At 55.9% G+C, this 23,306-nt stretch overlaps 8 protein-coding genes across 8 annotated transcripts; all 8 read right to left on the reverse strand.

The window, feature by feature from the left end:
* Positions 1–752: 752 nt before the first annotated feature.
* On the reverse strand, positions 753–2,609 carry DC2 (putative outer dynein arm docking complex; the record flags this gene model as incomplete). The annotated part of the gene is made up of 1 exon (XM_001685562.1): positions 753–2,609. One exon carries the CDS (start codon positions 2,607–2,609, stop codon positions 753–755), a length of 1,857 nt encoding a protein of 618 aa, XP_001685614.1.
* A 2,538-nt stretch (positions 2,610–5,147) lies between these two features.
* LMJF_32_2910 (putative ubiquitin hydrolase) lies at positions 5,148–9,173 on the reverse strand (the record flags this gene model as incomplete). The annotated part of the gene is made up of 1 exon (XM_001685563.1): positions 5,148–9,173. The coding sequence occupies one exon, from the start codon at positions 9,171–9,173 to the stop codon at positions 5,148–5,150; it is 4,026 nt and encodes a 1,341-aa protein (XP_001685615.1).
* A 1,507-nt stretch (positions 9,174–10,680) lies between these two features.
* On the reverse strand, positions 10,681–12,864 carry LMJF_32_2920 (conserved hypothetical protein; the record flags this gene model as incomplete). Its single annotated transcript, XM_001685564.1, has 1 exon — positions 10,681–12,864. The coding sequence occupies one exon, from the start codon at positions 12,862–12,864 to the stop codon at positions 10,681–10,683; it is 2,184 nt and encodes a 727-aa protein (XP_001685616.1).
* A 593-nt stretch (positions 12,865–13,457) lies between these two features.
* LMJF_32_2930 (tubulin-tyrosine ligase-like protein) lies at positions 13,458–14,945 on the reverse strand (the record flags this gene model as incomplete). The annotated part of the gene is made up of 1 exon (XM_001685565.1): positions 13,458–14,945. The coding sequence occupies one exon, from the start codon at positions 14,943–14,945 to the stop codon at positions 13,458–13,460; it is 1,488 nt and encodes a 495-aa protein (XP_001685617.1).
* A 1,735-nt stretch (positions 14,946–16,680) lies between these two features.
* On the reverse strand, positions 16,681–18,495 carry LMJF_32_2940 (conserved hypothetical protein; the record flags this gene model as incomplete). Its single annotated transcript, XM_001685566.1, has 1 exon — positions 16,681–18,495. One exon carries the CDS (start codon positions 18,493–18,495, stop codon positions 16,681–16,683), a length of 1,815 nt encoding a protein of 604 aa, XP_001685618.1.
* A 940-nt stretch (positions 18,496–19,435) lies between these two features.
* Positions 19,436–19,891, reverse strand: LMJF_32_2950 (nucleoside diphosphate kinase b; the record flags this gene model as incomplete). Its single annotated transcript, XM_001685567.1, has 1 exon — positions 19,436–19,891. The coding sequence occupies one exon, from the start codon at positions 19,889–19,891 to the stop codon at positions 19,436–19,438; it is 456 nt and encodes a 151-aa protein (XP_001685619.1).
* A 382-nt stretch (positions 19,892–20,273) lies between these two features.
* LMJF_32_2960 (putative minichromosome maintenance (MCM) complex subunit) lies at positions 20,274–22,451 on the reverse strand (the record flags this gene model as incomplete). Its single annotated transcript, XM_001685568.1, has 1 exon — positions 20,274–22,451. One exon carries the CDS (start codon positions 22,449–22,451, stop codon positions 20,274–20,276), a length of 2,178 nt encoding a protein of 725 aa, XP_001685620.1.
* A 405-nt stretch (positions 22,452–22,856) lies between these two features.
* Positions 22,857–23,234, reverse strand: LMJF_32_2970 (tubulin binding cofactor A-like protein; the record flags this gene model as incomplete). Its single annotated transcript, XM_001685569.1, has 1 exon — positions 22,857–23,234. The coding sequence occupies one exon, from the start codon at positions 23,232–23,234 to the stop codon at positions 22,857–22,859; it is 378 nt and encodes a 125-aa protein (XP_001685621.1).
* Positions 23,235–23,306: the final 72 nt, after the last annotated feature.

The following is a 23,306-nucleotide window of genomic DNA, read 5'->3' on the forward strand; positions in this document are numbered from 1 at the left end:
GCAACAGAAGCGGCGCCCATGCAAAAGCCGCGTCCACACACATACACACATACAAGAACAGATTTCCGTCATGAAGTCTATCCCTTTCAAAGTTACGTGTATGGGCATGGGTATCGCAGTGGCTCTCTCCTCACTCTCGCTTGATGCATCTCTCCCTCTACAAGCTCTTCCATTGCTAGTCGTTTTTTTTTTCTTGTGCTGCGTGCCATCTCCATTCATTTCCCTGTGTGTGCGTGTGTGCGTGCTTGCATCTGCTGACGCGGCAACTCTCTTCCCTTCAGTGTTCTGTGTGCATGACGCGATGGATGTGGCATTTAAGTGTGACCACTTGTGTCTGCATGTGCATGTTTATGTCGCTGAGTGACGCAGACTATCATTGAGTTCCCCACACACACATGCCTGCTAGCCTCCCCGGCATGCCTCGCCTCTTTCAAACCTCCTTTTGAAGCGTTCAACTGTGGAGCTCTACATCACATGATAAAGAAATGGAAAGCGCTCAGAGGGGGTGCTGACAGATGTGAGATGAGCTGTGGTGCGCGCAAGAAAGAGAAGCAAGAAGCGGTGCGTAAAGCTAACGCGTCCATCGCTGTGCACAGTGTGTGCGTGTGTGTTTCGCTGGGCACTTTGCCTCCGGCACCAAGATCTCACCGGCACACGCACACGAGGGCGGCGGTACGCTCTCCTGCACTCCGGCATATCCATCGCTCTGCTTTCACCTGGCTGTGGCTGCCGTGTTGCTGGCATGCTGTCGCCTATTTGGCCTTCTGAGCCGCGTCCTTCTTCTTTCGCTGGTTGCGCTCCTCACGCTCACGCATCGTAGCCAGGCGGGCCTCCATCTGCTTACGGATGTCCTCGTGCGAGATGATGTGATCGTCATCCTGGTCAGCGTAGAGGCTGCTGTCGCGATCTGTCGTCCCGCCAGCCAGACTGGCGCTGGGCAGCTCCATCATGCGCACAAGATTCCGTGCCGATACGGCGCTATGGGCTGTCTGAGGGGCAATCGGCATTATGGGGCTCTCCTCCACCTCCCAGTCCTCTGCCATCTGCAGAGTTTCGCCGTGTGGGGAGTCTGTCGTGTTGGCAGTTAATGCGTTGTCCTCCTCCTCCAAATTCTGCACAGCCTCCTTCGGAGACTGAGTATCTCGGGTAACGCGCGAAGACGACGCCACCGAGGTGCGCGAGTTCGCGGAAAACTGGTGGTGGCGCTGAAAGGCAATCAAGATGTGCGTGGCGCGCTCCTCAATAGTGCCGAGGAACTGCTTCATGTTGGCCTCTGTGCACCTCTCCTCACCCTCCACAGCGCCATCGGCCATTTGCGGGCACCCGATGTGCGCATACACATCCTCAGCCGTGGCTGCGGTACGCTGCACGGCGTCGCGCAGCTGCACAGTGGCGCAGTTCATCTCATCTAGCTTGGACTCGGTGCCTGCCAGCTCCTCCTCGAGCCCTTTGATGAGAATGCGGTGCTGACGCTCGCTGTCGTCCTCCTCGCTCAGGAGACGCTGCAGGTCGCGGATGCTGTCCTTCAGCGCCTCCTTCTTGGCAGACAGTTCGTTGACGTACTTGTACATGGAGAAGTTCAGGTCGCCCGTGTGCAAGTACTTTGTGCGCAACTCGTCGATATCGTCTGTCTGCAGGTCGTCCTTGATCTGAGCAAGAATGCTCGTTATGGTGGCGGACTCTCTCTCCACACACAACAATGTGTGTGTGTCGTCCTCGTCGTCCTCCTCACCTGTCGTGGAGGCCGGATCTTCGCCGTTGCCGGACACCGACGCGCCAATCGCTCGCCGGGAGGTGTCCGCTTCTTCCTGAGCGCGGGCGGCTTTCGTGTCGCCCATGCGCTCGCCAAACTCGTACTCGCGCGCCTCCAGCTCGAGCTGCATCTCCGTCTGCCCATCGCGCATGGCCTTGATGTCCATCATGGCGGTGTCCAGGTCGCGCAGCTGATTGGTGTAGGCCTGGCGCTGTTCGGCCAGCGCAGCGCGCAACCGCTCCACCTCGCGCAGCTGCGCGTCGCGATCGTCCATATCCCTGTTCGACTTCTCAATGTGCTCGGCCATGAGGCGCTTCTTCGTCTTCAAATCGTCCTCCATGCGCTTGTGCACGCGCAGGAACACGCGACGCTCCTCTCGAATGACGTCGATGCGGTCGCGCAGCTCTTTGTTATACGACAGCGCATCGTTGAACTGACCTAACGTTTGATCCAGCCGGCTCTCCAGAATGTCGACCTGGCGCTGCACCGCCACTGCCTGTTCCTTCTCTACATTGATGCCGCCCTTCATCTTGCGGCTGTGGAGGAGGTCGATGCGGGCCAGCTGGTACCGCTTCGTCAAATCATTCTTGCGCATCTTCTCAAACTGGTAGCGGCGCTCCAGCCCGTCAACATCGCTCTGCAACGACGCCAGCTTATCTGCCTTGACATAGTCGTAATGCGTGCCAGAGATAGCACTGATCTCCTTCTTGATTTGGTTGTTCTCTTCGGTTATATGCAAGATCTGTTCTTGCTGACGCGCCCCCTGGTCTTGTGCACCGAGGATGCCATCCGCTATCTGCGAGCGGCGCAGAGTGTCGGACACTGCGCCCTTCTTTTTGGCAGCCACCACTGACATGACCAAGTCCACCAATGTACGCCAGGATGATTCTATCCACCAACGAAAGGGAGGGAGAGGAAGCGGCGGCGAGAGGTAGAATGCCTCCGCAAGGGTGTCGCCTTTCGCTGGGCCTGAAGATGGCGTGCTCTGTTCTACACTGCCCCCCGCCTCCAAGAAGTTGAAAGAGAATGCGAAGTGCAGGACGCAAATGTGATATGCTGAGAGAGGGGAAGGAGACCGCCGTGCCGGAGAAGAGCACGAGAGAGAGAGAGAGAGAGAGAAAGTGAAAAAACGTCAGACAACTGGGCCTAGCGGCACAAAAGGACAACCCGGAGCAATGAAGTCAGCGAAGTGCAAGCGGGGCGGAGAAAAACACGGCTGGCCGTCCTGACTTCGTAGATTCGTGGCATTCATGACAGTCGCAGGGAAACGGGTGCGCGCGCAATGGGGTGGAAGGCGCACGTGTGTTTGTGTGTGTGTGTGTGTGTGTGTGTGTGAAGGGGGGCGTTGGGGACGAGTAAGAGAAGGAAAATAAGAAAGGAAGGCGAGATTGCAGTAAAGCGAAACGACACATAGAGTTCGGTTGTATGTGCACAGTGCAAACCATGTGTAGAACGGAGGGCTGCAGACGCAGAGAGAGGTTACTGTGCTCCACACGTTCCTCTCTACTGTTGCAAGAGTTTCTTAGGCCCTTCTCAGCTGACTTCATCGCCTAGGAAGTGCAGCAAGGCGAAAGCTATCCCACTCGAAAACAGAAGCATGACGCTGCGAGCTCGAGCTTATTACTCGAAGGCCCTCACCGCAGCATCATAACGAATGACAGTACACTGTGTCCTATTTTGCTTTTCCTTGTTCCTCTCCGCGAAGAGGGAGTAAGAAACAGCGTGCATACAACATGCCAATACACATACCGACGCTCACCTTCATTCGTATTTTGTATTCCCTTCACCGGATCATTGAATGCGTCGCGCAGCGTCTTGCATGGGCACGTCGGCACCTCTGCGTGTGGCCGTGCTTCTCGCTTCTACACCCCATCTCCATCTTCTTGAATACAGGTGAAACAGCGAATGAAAGAATGAGGGCGCCTTTTTTTTCGGGGGCGAGAGAGAAGGGGGGGATATGTATTCGCCTTTGCTTGGTGGCGAGGAGGAGGAGCTTGCATGCGCGTATGCTGTGAGGAAGTGCCCGCTTATTTCTCCAAGTGCTCTTTTTTACGTATCGATAAAGGCAGCCTTTTCGAAACAGGAGGCGAGAGAAGACCCAACGAAAGGGGTAAGAAGAAAAAAAACAAAAGGGTGCAGCGGGCGAGGGGAGAGGAAAGAAGAGAATCCGGGGAGAAGACGCACGCGCACACACAAAAGCAAAGACGAGGGTAGAAGCAGCCGAACTCGGGAGCGAGACAAACACAAAATGCACACGTGCCAGCCCGGAAAGCAATACAAGGGAGAAAATGGAAGAGAAGCGATCGGCATCAACAGGGAGACCGCAGCAGTGGCAGCATCACATGAGGTGCGCAAAAGAGAACCGAGAAAACGAAAGAGAGGACCTTTGCGCTGCCCATCATCCCGCATTCACGCACCGACATCAGCGATCAACCATCAACTGCCTCGACACGGCGCGCTCCGGCAGAAAAAAAGGTGCTGTGCACCCCACTCCACCCCTTCCGTCTTTTGGCACGCGACAACGACTCATCCGAAGAATGAATCAGTGAGAGGGCAAGTAGAAAGAGTAGCATCGAGAAAGGAAGAGAAAATGGCCAAGGAACAACCGCAAACGTCCGCGGTTGCTGCATCTCAGTCGCACCCGCTCTCCACAAGGTCTCATCGCCCTTTCCCACCCTCTACCCTCTTCCCCTCGGCCTTCCCCCATCACAAGCGTCTTTTTTCATGCAACAAAGAAAGAAGCCCCAAAGCAGAAGGGCACTCCTCACATCACGTACAACACCCCACAAGAAAAGGGCAACATAACAAAAAAAAGCGGCATTTACCACAGGCGACACGCCACAGCAGCGATCCGAGAGAAAGCAGGCAGGTGAGCTATCGCACCCCTTTGCGCCACAGTCCCACTCACGCTCACACAGCTACAGACACGCACATGCAGTGGTAAAAGCAGGGCTCTCCCCCAACAACACCACCTGTCTCACGGTATCCTCCTCCTCTGCACAACGTGCTCCCCATAAGGGAAGAGAAGGCAGTGCGAGGGAGACAGGGTGGGGAGGGGCTGAGCGAAAGGGTGAGTAATAAAAGATGGCCACCTCCCAGATGCCTAGCGCATTTCACAGACCTTCCTCGCAGAGGTGAGCTATCGAGACTTTATAGACGCACATCTGTGTGTGTGTGTGTGTGTGTGTGTGTGTGTGTGCGGTGTCGCGCGACAGAGACACACACAAAAGAAAACACGGACGGCTTGTCTCCTCCTTTTTTCCACCCTCACTCTTCATACGAGTCCCTCGCCTGCTGCTGTGTGAAGCAGTGCCCTCACCCTCTCCCCTGTCCTTTCCTTACCACTCTGCCTACCCCCACACCTCCAGTAGAGACTAGCAGAGGACGGGCAGTATTACGCTGGGCTTGCCGTAGCCTCAACGCGCTCAAAACACAAAATGTACGCCCCATTCGGCGCTGGGGCGTCGCAGCTGTCGATCGTCGCGTGTGTGTCGTTGTAGTATACCCATTTCTTCACGGAATCGTTGAAGGCGGCCGCAGTGTAATGCCCAAAGCTGAGCGACCCGGTGTGGTACACCACACCGCGCAGGCGGTACTTCGTCCCCTCCGTCTGAAGTCCAGCGGCCTCTGGGTCCAGGTACGGCGCAAAGTCGAGCTCGCTGGGGAACTGCACTGTAGTGTTCTTCTTGTCAGCACTGTACGTGTGCATCTTAAAGCGCTTAAAGGACACAATGAGGCACGGGGGCAGACGGAAGAGGGTGCGGTGCACCTTCGTCTCCCGGAATTCCTTGCAGCGACGGCAGAACCACGCATCCTCGCCCCGCAGCAGGTCCGGCTGCATAGAGTGCGACAAGCACTCGTGCAGCGAGCATTTCACCTCCGGTGTCATGTCACTACCTACGCCGCGGAGTCCGAAGGCGTCCGACCTCCGTCCGTCGGTGACGAGCTGATACTTGGCAGAGTCGTACTGGATGCACACGACAATGGTGGTCGTCACCGCCGCGGAAGCTAGCGCCTTTTCACAGGCCTCGCTCCCTGTCGCGTCTGCGTTGATGTCGCCTCCCGGGGATGTGGTTTTTGTGACGGTGGCGGATGCGGATTTGCGGAGAATGCGCTGAACTATCTTGATGTCCCGCTCAATGGATGCAGCCGCTGCGCCGGCGTCGTTTGCAGACGCCAGCGTTTCTTTGGCTTCGTCCTTGTGGGATGGAGGCATGACGTACCCTACCCCTCCACTTAGAGTCTCTGTGGAATTGAAGAGCGCTACTTCGTCCGTCTCGTCCTCTGGAACGCGTTGCAGAAGTGCTGTCGCCACCTCTAAAGAGCGCGTGCGGATGTGCTCCGCGTAGGCGGTCATGCAATCACGGGATTCGCTGGCCAAAACGAGCTCCTCCGCGTCGGCGGCATCTGCGGCCACTGGCTGCGGGTGCTCCGCACCGTAAGACGCCGGAAACTCGTCGACCCAAACCGGGGTGCCCATTATGGCAGTCGTGAAGGGAAGCGGGGCGTCCTTCATGAAGTACCACACACGTGCCGCAGGCGTCCCTGCTGCGCCCACCGTAGTCGGTGGCGGCGCAGATGCCACGCTCAGCTCTGCGCTCGCCAGGTAGCACCGTGCCCAAGCAAGCACGCGGCCATGATCAGGAATGTCCATTACGCGCACGTCCACCTGCACACGCGCTGCCACACTCCTTGCCCTCTGCCTCTCCTCCTCCGCAGTCATCTCATCTGCAGAGCCGTCCAGAAAAAAACGCAGCACCTCGCTGCTAGAACTGGCATTGCTCAGCAGCAGCTGCCGAAGCGCCTCCTCCACCTCCTGCTCGCGCACCGTGTTGTCTGGCTGCACCAGCAAGTGAACCTTCAGCGTCACCAGCGCGTGCGCACGGGCCGCGCCCCCCTTCACAGGTCGAAATAGCGGTGCCATGAAGCCGCTGTGTGATGCGAGCTCCGCCGCGTAGTCAGGCTTGTTTAGCTCCACCATAACATCCACGCTCATGGCGCGCCGCTGCGGCGGGTCTTTGATGCTGACGGAGAGCGTGACGTTGTTGTCGAAGACGGTGCTGCATTCCCCGCACGTGAGGCATGTGAAGACGGTCTTCGACTGGTGGAAGAAGAGGGGTGGTATGAACGACTTGTTGTTTTCCAAGAAGTTGCTCCAGAAGATGGTGGAGAGCTCCTGCGTCGCGATCGCCTTGTCGCTGTCCTCGCGCTGTCGGTAGCATCGCTCCGAGATGAGATTGCACTCCTCACTCAGGTGATCCAGGAGAACTTCTATGAACTCATTCGCATCTTGCTGCTGGTAGCCAGAAAACCGCTTCACTTGCATACCAATCTGCTCCTTAAGTTCACGGGTCTCTGCGAAGGAGTGCTGCCCAGACCACATCGTTGTCAGCAACCTAATGAGTAGCAGAGTTATCACCGCCTGTGAAAAGTGCGAAATGGGAAGCGTCAAAAGCTTCGTGCGGAAGGAGGTGAGATTCGACAAGCACTGAAGGGCACTGTTCATGTAGCACGTGTTGCCGACATTGGTCAGGCCGCACACACCGCATTGGTGTGCCGCCACCTCCATTGTGCCTGTAATTTCGCCTCCACGGTCGTCGCCGTTTGTGTTGTTCAGCGTCAGCACCAGGGACAAGAGCACCTTCCCGCTCGTCTGCAGCCTCCACTCCTCCACGCTCTCCGGCATATACTGCTCGATGCGCCGCCGCAGCTGCTGCAATATCTCCTGAACGGTCAGGTCCATCCCATCCCCCTTTTCTGTAATCGCGAATGGCCCTGTTTTCACGGAAAGCATGTAGAGGCCTTTGCAGCAGATGCGCACCGTGTCGGTTCCGTTGATTGCCGCAAACCACACCCTGGCCACCTTCTCCGACATCATGCCCTCCTCCTCCCTCATCATACCCCAGGCGAGGTGGCACACCTCGCGCATGTCGCTATGCAGGAGTGCCTCCTCCACAGGTACCTCTACGCTGTACTTGTCAAGCGCTCCGTCCGATTCGTTCCGCTCCCACCACTCAAATGTCGTGAACACGGTCAGCGGAAGCGGCTTCCACATGAGAAGACAGCGCTCCCGCAGAGAGAAGGCGCCATACATGACGTACTTGGGGCCGGTGCCAAAGAAGTCAAAGAAGGAGTTGTACAGAGCCTGTGGAATCACCTGGTATCGCTCCGAGTCTAGAGAAAGCCAGTGCCGGCGCGGGTCGTGCGGCGAGACTGTCATGAGCGCGAACGTGTCGATCGGGCCCGGAAAAGGTGGGTGTGGCCCGGGTGAGGCCAAGCAGTGCTGCTCCTTCGCTTGCGCGGACCACCTCAGCAGCTGCTCGATCCACGCCGTCGGCACCACAACGCCGCGCGGAAGAGCCTCCCTGTTCTGCATCAAGCTCCGCTGCTGACAAGCAAAGTACAAGCAGTAAAAGAACAGCTCCAGGTTGAGGCGCGAGGCGTCCTCTTCCTCTCCCCACAGAAACGGCGCCACCTCTGTCGGGTTGCGAGAGCGCTGCTGGTAGGCTGGGAAGAAGCTGCACACCCACGCATCAGCAGTCCTCTGGAGAATGGAGCAGAGGTCCTCCTTGCAGTCGATTGAGGTCGTATCGTCGCTGTACTTGTTGCGCAGCGCGTGCGGCACGTGTGCTCCCTGCGTCAAGTGTTCCTCCATGAGACGGCGGCTCATCTCGCTGATCTCCTTTACATGGGCAAAACTGCGCAAGGAGTAGCGGCTGAAGTGGTGGCTGCCACCCGAGCGATGGCACCCGCCGTTATTCATCACCTCCGAAACAATGCTCTGCAAACCCGAGACAAAGGCAACGGACAGATCGCGCGGCGTCACGCACAACCCACGCGCTGATTCCTCATTCTCGCTGAACGGAAGCGGCGGCGTCGCGAGAGCGGAAATGTCCGCTACGCTTTCTTGGATCAAGTCATGCAGCACAGCGCTTGCGATACCGAACCAGGCAACGCTAAACTCCTCCGTTGCGGCCGGAACAGCCCCGGCGTTGATGCCGTCCAGGTGGGCTGCGATCGCCGAGTGTGAGCGCTTTAGCCATGCGATGCTGCCGTCGAACCCACGAAGGCTCTCCAAGATGTTGCCCACAAGCGCCTGAATATAAGCCTGGAGTCGATCGAGCGGAGGCTGCGGCTGCGCCCCCACGGCAGCATTCTCCTCGCCGTCCGTTGCAGCCGTAGAAGCAGCGATGTAGTCATGCGCTGCCGTAGACGTGCCATTCCAAGCTACGGTTCTCGGCTTGCCGGTAGCCATGCACGCTTCTTCGTTGACCTGTGACGCTGTCGAGTCTTCTTCTGCAGAGGCGAAGCTGTCACGGGTAGTGGCGGTAAACGAAGATCCTTCAATGCTGTGGTTTCTCTCCTTCAGCTCCATCTCCTCCATAGCGTCCCCAGAGCTCAGAACACCTTCAGAGCTCATGGCGGCGCGATCGTCGTCCTGCGAGTGAGCGCGTGCAATTGGGTATGCAGCTGCCAGAGTTGAAGACAAGTGTGCCTCGTGCAAGCAGCGAAAAGAGAATCAGACGGGACAGCTGAAAACAACAACAGAACGGGGGAAGCCGGTGAAAACGCTGCGAATCACCCTGTGCTACGTTTTGGGCAATGGGGCGCTCCTTCGGGGTGCCCACAATCGATTTGTGTGTTATTGAGCTCGTGTGAGGACGGGTCGTAGAGTGAGGGGCGCTTTGCCGTTTGTCTTGTCTTTTGATGATGAGGAGGAGCGCCCCTGGTCCGCTGAAACGCCCCCCCCTATCGGTGCTTTCCTTCCCTTGCACGTATTGGAGGAGGGAGGGGGGCTTTGGGTTCGCGAACCCAAAGTTTACGCCGTGTGCGTGCTAGTGCGTACAATGAACAATGTCACTGCAGAGGACGAGGCGTTTAACAAGAGAGTCACGCAGAAAGGAAAATAAACAAAATGGGCAGTCAGAGAGGGTGAGTCGGGCTGCAGTGGAGCTTGTGCGAACAGCGTTCGTCAATCACTACCAGACCGTGCGAATGCACAAAACCAAGTAGTTCGGAGCAGGGGCTTTAGGGTGGCTCCAGGGATTGAGTGAGAAGAGGAGTAAAAAGAATGAAGCCACGCCCTCTCGTTAATGTGAGGCTCCCGTTTGTCGGCGTTGCTATGAGCGTGGCACTAGAAGAGAGACAAAACAGAAGTTGCACGACACCGTCGACGGACGGAAAGCGAAGAAAGAGAAGCAGATCCGAATGAAATAGGAATGACAACAATAACGAGCAGGGGTAAGTCGCCGCAGCACTGGATGCGGTTATTCGTAGCGGCGACTGCGCTCTTACGCTCGCTTGTCGGCTCGGGCCCGAGCAGTTGCGGCTTTCCTTGTGCGCATGGCTGCCAAGAGAAATGAGCAGGGGTAAGGAGGAGTGCCCGCACGCCCAGACACATCGAGTGCACGCAGCGTTGCGTGCTAGCTGCAATGCCTCGCAATCTGCGATCATTGTTTTCATCCTGGTCTGTTTTCTCACCATTTCGCGTTCCTTGCTGCTCGATTTTGTCATATGTCAGGATGACTGCTTCCCCATGACGAGAAAGAAGAGCTGCGCGCCTGCCAACAGCCACACACTTTGGTACCCGCACCCTCGCCCATCAGCTGGCGCAAAGATACAACAAAGAGGCACAGACATCGTCCAGTGCTGATGTTCTGTCGCCATTTGTCGCATAGCGATGACTCATGGATGGGCCTCGAAAGACTGCACTGAGTCGCGGAACCTCGCACGCACCCGACTCACAACCGTCCACATCTGCCTCTCTTTCCTAACAGCGCACACGCTAGCAGACGAGCAATAAAACAACGATGGAAGAAAGCATGCACAGGGACCTTTGCGCATGTCGGTCCCGTACTCTGTGAAACACGCAGACACGCGCACACGATGAAGAAAACATGAGCACGTATATGAGGACAGGCATCAACTTAGTCGGTGGAGCGCTTGAAAGTCCTCTTACGTTGCACCTTGTCGCCTGTGTGCACGGGCAGCGTGTAATTGTCGTGGTCCCCCTCCGCCATTTTCTTTTCGCGAACGGCAAACAAAATGCCGAGAAGCCCTACCAGCAAAAGCATCAGGGCGGCAACAGTTTCGGACGACGCCCGAGAGCTCCCCACAAAACCGAATACGTGGTACTTCGACACTATAATGAGGTCGTTTGTGCCGTCGCCGTTGAAGTCCACTACGAGCACCGGCGCCACCGGTGGCTCCTTCAACGAAACGGAGCGAGTTACCTTGCCGTTCTTTGTCTTGATGATGGAGAACTCAGCGTCGCCCACTGCGAGAACGTAGGTGTCGACGCGGCGGAAGGACTCCTTTCCTCCCCCGACGAAGGTCATGTCAGTTTCGCGGTTCTTCTGCATGAGCGAGTAAGGCACCATTTGCGGGAACGGCTTCACGTCCCTATTCACGTGATAGCGGCTCTTTCTCGCCTCCGCCATGTCGTCAGATGGAGATGGGGCAAAGCGTGCGCCTGTTTGAGCCCGCCACAGTACCCTCCTCCGCGATGGGTCAATGCAGGTTACGAGCCCGGTGTCAATCATGAATGCAGCGTAGCGTTCTACCTGCTGTAGACCGGCTCCCATGTTCTGCTGGACCTGCAGAATCAGAGGCGGAGTTGCGCGCGTCATGGAGGAGACAACATTGCGGCTTCCCAGAAGCTCCAGTGTGTTGAGCGCGCGCGGCGCCTCCTCGCCGCGGATGTCACCGTCGACAAAGTGGTGAATGAGGTCGAGGTTGCCGAAGAGGCCCTGCGTATTGCACACGGTGGCGTTGAAAAGTTCATCTGCAGACGACGGCGCCCCAGCCTCGATTATGCCGAGGCAGTCATACTTCAGGTCAATCCCGCGTGTGGCGTACACGACGGAGCGGGGGCCTATCTGGGTGCTGACAGACTCGAGCACCAAATCGCCGTTGATGTCATCGTAGCACGCTCCACCAGCCTTCAGCGGCATTACGCTTGTCACCGTACTGCCGGTGTACATGTGGACCACCTCTACGCCCTGCTCGCCGTGAAACACGAATACGTTTGACGGGCGACGGTGCCGCCGCGTTGCATTTTTGGCGGGGTAGGCTTGAGTGGATTGCCTTAGTGACAGTGCCAATGCTGACAGCTTCTTTCCCAGGTTGCCTCCATCGTCTGTCTCCATATGCACCACCCGGTCGTTGTACCGAAATGTAGCCCGTCGCTCTGCCTTACCTCTACTAGAGCGCGCCTTCCGGTGCGCCTTCGCTCGATAAAAAACGTGCGGGTATAACTGCGCATCCCACACGTGGGCGTAGCGATGCGGCATGGAAGCCATCACAGACTCACGGAATGTGGTCCACGGCTGCTCGTACTTCCTCCCTAGCAAGTAATCGTGCTGATTGATGCCACCCTTGGCTGCACCATCACGGTCAAGCAAGCGCAAATCTGTAACGCCGTTTTCTGTTTGTGTCCCGTTGTTGTTTGCCTCGCGCACCACGTCGTTCATTTCGTTACCCCCGTCAGAGAAGTACGCCCAGCGCCGCGCGCCTGTCTTGGCGTCAAACGCGGAGTACATCATCATCTCTACGCCTGACGTATCCACAACTTTGGCAGCCACAGCAATCATGCCGACATCTTCAGCCCAGTTGCGCTCTGGGACAATAGAAATGGAGGCGTGAGTAAGCTCGCTCCAGTACCGAGGCCCCACGAGCTGGGTCTTCCACAGAACAGTGGGCGAGGGGGTGTGGATGGAGACCGCTATGAGCTGATAGTCTTCCGTGACGACAGCGCACAGCATAATGCTACTGTTCAGCTCCGTGTAGCCGGCGCCGATGCCGACGATAGGGGTGTACACATTGAGCTCCGCAGAAGGGTTGAGGCGCACAAAACTCTCATCGATGCGTCGGCGCGAGTAGTAGGTGTTGTAGATGCTCAGGTAACCAACAGTGGTAGAGCTCAGGAGAACGCGGGATCCTGAGCCGTCTGGGTCCACCAGAATCGGCTTCGGCATGATCACCTCCGTGAGCTCATTGTCCAAGATGGGAATCATAAACCCTCGCTGAAAGTTGAGCGAGCCTTCCTGTGACCAGCAGATGATGCTGCACACGAAGGCGACACCGATAATGACGATGTCTCGGATTCTCATTGTTTGTTAGACCAGAAACCAGTCAAGGAGAAAAAGGAGATGGAAAAGGCAGACCGAAAATAAAGAAAGGGACTGAACTACACAAGCAAACAAGGTTCTACCGCTCTTGCAGCAACATGAGAGGAAGGGGGGCCGGAGTCGTGGCGGTAGCAGCGCAGAAAGAGATGGCGGGAGCGGAAAGAGAGGAGAGAGTGTGAAGGCTTCCAAAATTGAAAGCTGTGAGCGACGTGCATCACAAAGAGAGAAACAGCGGCAGAATGGCTCAGGGGCTCCCATAGCATGAATTCGCTCTGAGGTGCGCCGCACGTGCGTCACTGAACAGACGTACGACTGGAAAAAGGAGGAAAGCCGCAGGACCACGAGGCACGTGGGCCTTTCCTCTGAAAGAGTAGGTGCCGTGTGACAGGCACCATTAAAGCGTGCCTCCTCTTCCTTGTTTGTGTGTGTGTGTTTATCTTTGCGTTTGTGGGGAAAAGGCCTGAAGCTTACCAGTGCATCTATGAAAGCCGCAGAGCAAACCCTGCACACGCACAGAAACACGCATACACGCACGCTCAAGGGGGGAATGGAGTGAGACAGCTGCCACTCACGCCTCAAGGATACACGCGCACATAGCCGTTGTGCCGCTTTGCTTTCAGGTTCATCGTACCCGGAAAGTACGGGGCCACCGCCAGCTCAATTGTATCCTTCACCAGCGCAGGCTTCAGGCGGTCAGGGCCGCCCGGCGCGCCGTTGATCTCCAGCAGCCACACTTTGAGGTTCTCGTCGATGAGAAAATCATATCCGAAGACTTGAAAGGTATGGGTAGGGGGGATGGCCGGCTCACCTGGCACGTGCGACCGTGCGGCCAGCAGCGAGTCGCGAATGATAAAGTGGATCTGCGGCATGACGTGATTGTCGAGCGTGATCGTGGTTGGTTCATCACGGACGCTGACGAAGCGTGGGGCAGTTGTACTGTCACCGCGGTACGCCTCGCGAATTGGGTACAGGGACTCCCGCGAATCGTTCGAGTACCGTGTCGGGTAAGGAACGTCGCCGCGGTTCGGCTCCTGTGGCCGCGGACTGCAGAGAGGGGTGTACTTTTCCTGCTTCAGCTTTGCAGCTCTCACAGTTCCCTTGTAGCGAATGAGTCCATCCAAGTGCTCCCGCCACAGCTCGTTGCTCTCCTCGTACAACGAGTACATCTTGCTCGTTTCCTGCACGCAATGATTTGTGATGTGCGCCAGCCGACCCGTGGGAGTCTTGGACGTGGCGCTTTCGCGATTGTACGGCACGCTGCTGGTGCGCATCACCAACTCCTCGTGCACGTAGATCTCGTACATATCACGAAGGAGCAAAGCCCAGCACCGGATGTCGAACTTGCGCTTGTGGTACAGGAGAGGACGATCTACGTACTGCTGCGCTATCCAAGGTTGACTGCCGTGTTGGCTGTCGATGAAGCGCAGCAGCTTCAGAATTCCCCGGTAGTCACCGCGAAAAATCTCGATGTTGTCGCCGTGGCAGCCGGCAGAGCTCTTCGCGATCCACAAGCACGGCTCGTCCCCCTCGTGAAGTGGCCGCATACGGCCCTTCAATGTTGCTAGCAACTGCTGCCGCTCGTCACGGCTTGACTGGCATGGCGTCAGCTTAAAGGACATAGGAAGATAGTCGCCAAGCGTATTCCAGTTGTAGTTGTGGTGCTTTAGCAGCGCCGTCACCATTGAACTCTTCAATGTAATGCTTCGCGTGTTCTCCACAAAGTCCACCACGCGCACCTCGCCGTCATCGCCGCTGCCCATCGGCATCCGGAGTCCTGGGGACGTGTGGGAGCGCAAATCGTAGGCGGAGCGCCTCGCGTTGGTGCGCTCGCCAAGGCGGCTCGGGTACCGCTTCGACATGAAACGTCGGGTTGCAATTACCCGCTCGCACGGCAGCTTCTCTCCAAGGAGCAGGTGCATATTTGTATCACATAACTCTTTCTGCGTTTCAGAGATGACGAGGGCTTTCGTGACAGAGCACTGGCGGACGGATAGGTGCGACCAACGGCCGGTCGCCAGAAGCTGCTTCGCCATCTCCTCATAGATAGAGCCGCAGTGCCGCATTGTTCCCACCACGTATTTGCGCCGCTTCTCCGTGCACGTGGCAGACTTGATTCGTTGTAAAGGTGCGGTGGTTGCACGCTCGCGCGCAGAGGTGACGCACAGAGATGAGCTGCAGACTGCACCGCCTGTCAAACTTGACGAACGGCCCACCTTGGGCTCGTGCTGCGTTGTCGGTGAGGATGAAGACGCGGTGCCGGTGTGCACAAGACTGCGACGAGCACTACTCAGGGACGACCCGTTGGATACACCCCTCCCGCTCGCAGCAGAGTACGACGACGTTGCCAGCTGCACATCCTTTTCCGTTTCCTTTGTCCCGTAGGCGAGGGGAGTCATTTTTCCCGAGGGCACTCTCGAATATCGCGCGTTCAGCTTGGGAGCAGCGGAAGCTGTCGCCCTGGTGTTGCGTCTCTCGCTGACAGACGCGCTCATTTTCGTATTGTCTTCTATAGTCTAATCTTTACTTTTAAGATAGCAACTGTTTTTTTCTATTGCTTTCTCTATTTGCTCGTTTTCTTTTTGCTGCCGTGCGGGATGCTGCGCAGGCTTTTTGTCGAGCAAAGGGGAGGTGCTATCCGTACAGATGTGGAGAGCTGCTACAGATGAGAAAGGAGGAGTTGCACGGCTGCCTGTCGACGTGTCCCTTTCAGACAAGCCAAATGAAAAAAAAAGAAGCCACAACTAGATTAGAAAAAGGTGCTATATCAATGGAGAAGGAACGCAGATTCAAGATCCGGACAAACACAAACTCGAAAGAAAACCAAGACAGCAGTCACAGCCCGGGGAAGAACGCAAAAAAGCAAAAGCAAATCAGCAAGCCGTTGAAGAGAAGGCAGCAGGGAGCGGCGAGGCACTGTTAATTACCTCTTGGTAGCTTGTATGGTGCAACGAGGAATCCTGTAGGAATTACGGTGTCTAGCAGTGTGGAATCATCGAGATACGGAAGGAGGCACGGGAAAAAATGGGGCTCTGAAGAGGCAAGGGGTGAAATGAGAGCAAGACACGGAAAAGGAGACGCACAACAAATGGCAGAGAAGTCCGGCAAGACGACCAAAGAGGAAAAAAAAAACGCCCAGTCCCAGTTCAGAGAACAATAAAAACGACAAGGAGGAAGAGAAGGGGGCGCTTTGGCAGATGATGCGAATCGCCGTGCTCAGGAAAGAGGAAAAGCAAAAGAAAAATGAGAGCACAGATATAGAGAGAGAGGAAGGGGGGATATCAGAGCAGTGGGTGGAGAAGTATGATGCTCTGACAGATGAAGACAAGAGCAAAAGCGAGGCGTGAAGTGCTCACAGATGCTCTGCTGCAGTTGCTGTTACGATTCCCACATATAGCATACGAGGAAAAGTAAGCAAGCAAGGGTGAAGACTGCTGCACTGAAAGGAGGATCCTGCTCGCCAGATGAACAGCGGAGAAGCAGAAGGATTAACGGCGGTGTCTGTCAGGTCAGCAGCACCGCATTGGTCAATTCCCACTGCCGCGGCAGCCACGCCTTGCTGCCATATAAGTAGTCCGGAGTTGATTGATTTCTTCTGTATGCCCTTCTCTATCAGTGTCCATCTATATCTATAGTACCGAAAACGAAAAAGCATCTAATACAGCGCTTCAAGCGCGAAGCCGCTACGTTTGCGAGAGCAGCTCAGCCTGCAGACACGAGCGAGAAAACAAAAAGCGAAAACGCGCCAAACGGACTCTCCAATACGCATGCGTTTCTTTAGCCCACACGCTTGCAGTACTCTTACATTGTCAGCCCCTGTGGTCGCGTGTACACCGAGGAGAGACCAATCACGCGCACCGGGTCGGTGGTGTGCTGCGAGTTGTAGAGTCGTGTGCCCGTCTTGTCGCGCTTGCGGCTAGTGGGAAACGAAAGGAGCGTAGACCCTGGTCTCGGCTCAAAGCCGGACATTAGACACTCGTTCACCGAGACCCACAGAGGTACGTCGCGCTTTAGCGAAGAAAGGTAGTCTTGCCGCTGTTTGCCCAGCACGGCGCGCCACTTAGTATCCAGCATGAAGTGCACTTTCTTGCTTGCTTTCGGGAACAAGGATAGGATCTCCTCCGGTTTGGCAAAATCGTCGATGTTGTAGAAGCCATCTACGGCCTCCTCGTCGGGGTTTGCATCTGCCGCGGTAGCACCGATGAGAACGTAGTGCTTTTTGCGCGCCGCAGCGATACGCACTCCCATGCGCTCCGCCGCGGGCTCCGTTACCCAGACGGGACTGGAGAGCTTGTTCTTCAGCGCGAACGTGCGAAGAATGCTCTCATCCCTGGGCCCAAGAAGCCGCCCTTTAAGGATGGCGATGGGACGCACAGACGGCATCATCAGATACGGCTTCGTCACGCAGGCGGCGTTGTAGTAGCGACGGCGCGTCGCGTCCTCGGCGAAGAAGAAGGGAAACTTTTTTCCTTGAAGAACTAGGTCATCCTTTTGATTCTCTTCCTTCGATTTGGTAGCAGCAAGAGCGGCGGTTTCGAGAGCAGACGCGCAGAGAGGAGTCTTGCAGCCCGTCAACCGGGTCACGACCGATGAGTACTGCGGCTTCTGCAGTCTGAGATCCTTCAGATTCACAAAGTGGAAAGGGTATTCCTTATCGTTCACGGCAGCCATGTTCCGCACAAGCGCACGCGACCGCGTCGCTTCCCACCCGTTTACGTTGTACATGAAGAAAACGTCATGGCCAAAAGCGTCTGGGCGCTGCCTCCTGAGCTCGCTGAGCAGCTCTCGCTTGCACTTTGGAGGCAAAACCGAAAGAGAAACAATCATCCCTGTCATGTTTGGCGCCAACACTGCCTGATTCTCCGCGTTTGCCTTGAGTTCTAGATTTAGGTACTTCATCTGCGCCTCTGCGATCCACATCGGTGACGTGTAGCCGCGAAGGATGCCGACTCCGAGAAGAATATCGTGCGCAGGCTGACCGAGCCGCTTCCCGGTCGCTGCGTTTAGTGCCACGCCTTTCTGAGGCTCCCCCTTGTATGGGTCGTCAAGCTGGTCAGAGTTGAAGACAGGCACTGAGCTCGCGGAGCGGATGTCGATCACGTCTTTTTTGTTGTACTTCAACTCGAGTTCCTTGGCCACATTCACATCAATAAACAGAGCGCGCTCTTCCTCCGCTGCATTCAGAAGCCGGATTAGTCGGTCCGCCGTAACGGCTTTCCACTTCTTCCGCTCTGACAGGATGCCGACGCCGGAGCCGAAGAAAGGTGGATGCTCATCGAGCACCTGCTTCTGGTCCTTCTTATCGACCACCTTCAAAGGGATGACCTTTTCAACGTTTAGGTGAATCACCGCTGGCTTCTGCCCCGGAAGAACTACGGCGTTGCACGAGCGCCTCGATTGCGGCTGGGTCACCCAGAAACGACTTGAGTACAGTTTGCTCTTTGAGACACTTCGGAGTACTGCTTGGCACCGTTTTGAAAAGGCATCGTTTGTCACCGTGGACAGCATCGTTACGTCCTTGAGCAATGTGGCTGGTACCTTCTTGGTGGCAGGATCCACCTTGACAGGGCGGATGAGGGGGATGGCGCGTACCAACAGTAGCTGCCCTGCCTTCATCTTGTATCTCTATGTGTGTGTATGCGTGTTCTGCTTCTTTGTGTCCTCTAACCGGCTTTTCTGTGGTTAAACTCCTTGGTGGGCAGTATGTGTATTTGTGTGTGCGACTTGAGTCGATCTGTGAGCGGTGGTGGTCTGCGGTACCTTGGTGAGAGATGGCGTATGCTTGACCCTGTCCCGAGCACCTTGGATCATCCAGCTACAGCGGGAGGGAGGATTTTTTTTTCTGCGCCAAAGCATCCAACAAGAGACCCAGTCACTGTCCCCTTGCCCTTTGAAGGGCCTTTCATCTCAGTTACTCGAGTGAGAAAGGAGAGAGAAAAGCAGAGCGCAGACTACAAGGCACCGCCTCACCAGTGCACCATGAAACCGGACCTTCGAGGAGTCCAACACCCCAAGAAAAAAGCATAGAAACACCATGGAAGCAGGCAAGGAATGAATGCCACTTTCCATGAGCATCTGTTTATGTGCTGTCATCGTCAACAGTGAGCTGTCGCCACTATGAACAAAAAAAGGAAATACATCTCCCACGCACACACTTTTCATCGCGCGAGTCACTCCTTCATAAAAAAAAACAGAAGCACAGTCCGCAGAAGAAAGCATTTGCTCTTGGTGTATGGCGGTTGTTGTTGTTTTTGCCGATCAGGAGTTATAAAAACTTTGCATAGTAAAAAAGGGAACCCCATAGTTACATATTGCCTTTCCTTGTATTTTGTTTTCTCTCCTGAAGCCATGGCTACACAACAGTCTCCTCCAGAGCCCACTCTCACCGCACTACATGATTCGCTAGGAGTGTGAGTGAATCCGATAAAGGAATGGTGCTGGTCACCACCGGGCATCGATCAAGAAAAATAACCTCTTAAGAGGCTTATGATGTGGTTTTCAGAGAAGAATTCATTGGGGGTACAGCTACGTCCTCAAAGCGTGTCCGCAATCACCGTTACTCATAGATCTGGGACACGGAGTGCGACGTCCAGCTCGCGATCTCATCCGCCTTGAACCAAAAGGCGATCTCGCGCTCCGCGCTCTCCACAGAGTCGGACCCGTGGCACACGTTGCGGCCCACATCCACGGCAAAGTCGCCACGGATCGTGCCGGGCTGTGAGTCGGCCGGGTTCGTCGCGCCGAGCAGCACGCGGCCGCTCTTCACCACGTTCTTACCCTCCCACACCATACACACGATCGGGCCAGAGGAGAAGTACTTCACAAGGGCCGGGAAAAACGGCTTGGAGCAAAGGTCCTTATAGTGACCCTGGGCCTGCTCCGTCGTCGGCTGCAGTATCTTCAAGGCGACGAGCTTGTAGCCCTTGCGCTCGAAGCGGGCGATGATCTCGCCAACGAGGCCGCGCTGCACGCCGTCCGGCTTGACGGCAATAAAGGTGCGCTCGGAGGACATGGTGTTAGAGGAAATCGAAGAGTGAATAAAGGCTGGAAGCTGGCAGTGGCAAAGTCAACATTGAAGAGAGGCAGTGAAGAATGAAAAGCAAAGGAGTTGCGCGAGGAGCAAGGGAAGGAGGGCAATACGAGGCTCACAACGATTCTTTCTCTTTTCATTTGAAGCGGCCGCCAGGGCTGAAGCGTTGCCGAGGATGTCATCTCTCTGTCACCCCGATCCTGTGGCACTGCGAAGGAGACACAGAGACGACGAAAACCTTGCGCCGTGGCTTCTGCCGCACGCTTGCCATTTTACTGTCGTTAAAGTCTCTTCTAAGGGAAAGCACGCGGCCTTTGGTAGCAAGACGAGGGAAAAGAAATGTATCCATGGAAATGCTCTTTTTCTAGTCTTCGGCAAACTCCAGCATTGTCCCGGAAACGGACCAGACACCGACTTCACAGTACGTTCGAAGGCATCTCTGCAGGTGGGATTCGCCAATCCCCTTCATCATGAGCGCGGGGCGAATCTCGGAGAGATCGACGGATGAACGCCCACGAGCGATGTCTCTGATGACCGAAAAGATAGACGCGTCAGATGTTGTCACCACGCGATGCATATCCGTGGCCGGTCTATCCTGAAGAGATGCCTTGCTACAGTCAAGCAGACGGCCAGCCTCCCGCACGTCCTCCTCCAGCACGCGCTCCGAAAAGCGCAGGCGGGCGCACGCCTGCGAGAGACGGATGAGGCTCAGCAACGTACGAGCTGTGACGACATTGCTGTGTCGCGCACTCTGCGCTCGCATTTCACAGTAAATGTCACTGATAGCCTTAGCGGCACCTGGGTCAACGTAGGGGTGAATGCGCTTGACCTCACCCACGTACGCCCGCAAAAAGTCGCGGCCAAAATACTCGGTGGTGGTACCTCGCACTCCATCATCCGCCACCGTGCCAGGCGCGACACCGTGGAGATGGACGTGGGTAACGTGCATCGAAAGCTCAGCATCGCGCTCCCGGCTCGATTCGTCGAGCAGCAGCCAAAGCAGATCAAAACGAGAAAGAAGTGCTGGCGGTAAATTCACGTTCTCCGTTGGCGTCGCGTTACGCTTCCACCGACCAAACTTGGGATTTGCCGCGGCGAGAATGGACGTGCGCGCGTTCAGCGACGTGATGATACCCGCCTTGGCGATGGAAACCATCTGCTGCTCCATGACCTCATGCAGAGCTGTGCGGTCAGAGTCATCCATTTTGTCGAACTCATCGATGCAGCAAACTCCCTTATCGGACAACACAAGGGCGCCGCCCTCGAGCATCACCTCACCTGTGTGGGTATCGTGAGTTACGGCAGCCGTAAGCCCAACCCCAGAGCTGCCCTTACCGGTCGTGAACACGGATCGGGGTGCAACAGATGCAATCCACTTTAGAAGCTGACTCTTCGCCACTCCGGGATCTCCCATGAAAAGGATATTGATGTCGCTGCGAATCCGAATACCGTTCGCAATGGAGCTACCTCCGACAAGCTGGCATAAGAGTGCCTTCTTCACGTCCTCCATACCCCAGATCTCTGGCGCTATGCTGCGGGTGAGCTTTTCGATCACAGCTTCTCGGTCAGGGTAGTCCCGGATATCCTCCACCTGTGCGCGCATGTCCTCTGCTGCTTCCTGGTAGCTTCTCTTCTCTAACTCGATGTGGATGGCTTTGTAAAGTGTTTTCACCATCGTGGACGCGCGGAAGGCCTCGTGACCCTGCCCAGTGGAAGGGTCCGGACAGTAGACTCCTGTGATACGAACAACCTGCCCCGGTGTAGCAATACGGGTTTGCTCTCCTTCGCAGACAACACGGATCGTCCGCGGGATGGCGCCACGCGGAACATCTTCGGGCAGCTCCTGCACCCGTAGTTCCTGATATTTCATGAACTTGCTTGCCTTATTCTGGGCCAACAGCCTACCCACAGCATTGTTCAGCTTGCAGCGCTGCGATTGGCACACCTGTAGCGGTGTTAGGCGATCACCGATGACCTGCTGGAAGGTCGTCTCGGCACAGACCTCGCACACCGACACGAGCATAGAGAGCTTTGGGCGGACTGCAGTGGCAGCGATGCAAATGCCGCGAAGAACAGTCAGCGTGCCAATCTTTCCTCCCTTCAACTCTCGCAGAGGAATGGGAACACTGTCTTCGCTAAGCGGGTGTATTTTCAGCTCGTATCGACGTGTCAGCAAGGCGGGCAGCTCTTGGCCAGACATCCGTGCTTCCATGATCAGTTGGTCCACCATGTCCACAACGCGGTCAGTTTGAGGAATAATAGAGTCGACAACCCTGTAAAGCTCCTCCATGTATCCGACAACGTTCATCTGAACCCTTTGCGCTAGATGAAGCTGCCCGAAACCCGCAACATCGTCGAGAAAGATGGAAAATACAATGCTCTGTCGCTGCGCAATGTGATGGGCCTGAATCACATACTTCGCCTGCCCCGTAGAGTCCCTGAACTCCTCAAGAAAACGCTTGCAAACATCCCGGTCATTGATGTAGTTAGGATACTTGCTGGATGCTGCAGCGGCGTACGCGCGCTTATCTGGTGTAGTCATTCTCTAGGAAGCGGGCAAAAAAGGAAGCTGTATTTACAGCACGCGTGCACGACCATGTCGAGGTCACTTGCAGGTATGACGATGCCGTCTTTGTCGTGTTTACTGCAGATTCAGGAATGGAAAAGAGCGGGGAAAGATCGAGATGTGAAAACTAGCGGAGGTGAGGTGTTAACCGCACCACAAATCCAGCAAAGCGAAACTATCTCAGAGGTGTATTGGCCCTGCGGCTTCCACAAAACCTGGTATACATTGGAACAGTCAACACTGGGGGAGGAAAAAAAAACATAAAGCTAGTCGTGAGAATGCATGAGTGGGGTTCTCCTCTCTCTATCCTTCTGTTTGTCGTTAAAGCTTTTTGGCCTGGACCTCACTATAGGGGAAACTGGGGATAGGACCTGTCCCCCTTTACGAAACTGCCGCTTGGCCGTCAGCCATAGTGGCACGCGCCAAATCTAAAAGCTCCTCATTCGACACAGTAGAGCCTTCCTTCTCCAGATAGTCAGAAAGATCCTTCACTGACGCCATAATTCGGTTCACAGAGTGGGGTACCATCATTTGGGCTTCGTCAACAACCTTAGTCTGCTGAGGAACACGGTCGGGGTCACTCTGGCACAGGGTGTCGAGGCGCTGCAGCTCCCTCTCCACTTCTCGCTTCGCAAACTCCAAATCCTTTATAGTACGCTTCAGAGCACTCACTTTAATCCGCAGCGTCTTTTCGTTCGGCGCCTCTGCCTGCCGCACATTGCTGGCAAAGCGGTTGGTGGATTCAGTAGAATCAGACATCTTGATAGGCTAAGTATGATGAGATGGGAAGAGGGGAGAGAGACTAGAGAGAAGGCTATCGAGGCGCATATG

Source organism: Leishmania major, chromosome 32 (genome assembly GCF_000002725.2).
Source record: "Leishmania major strain Friedlin complete genome, chromosome 32".
NCBI classification, from domain to species: domain Eukaryota; phylum Euglenozoa; class Kinetoplastea; order Trypanosomatida; family Trypanosomatidae; genus Leishmania; species Leishmania major.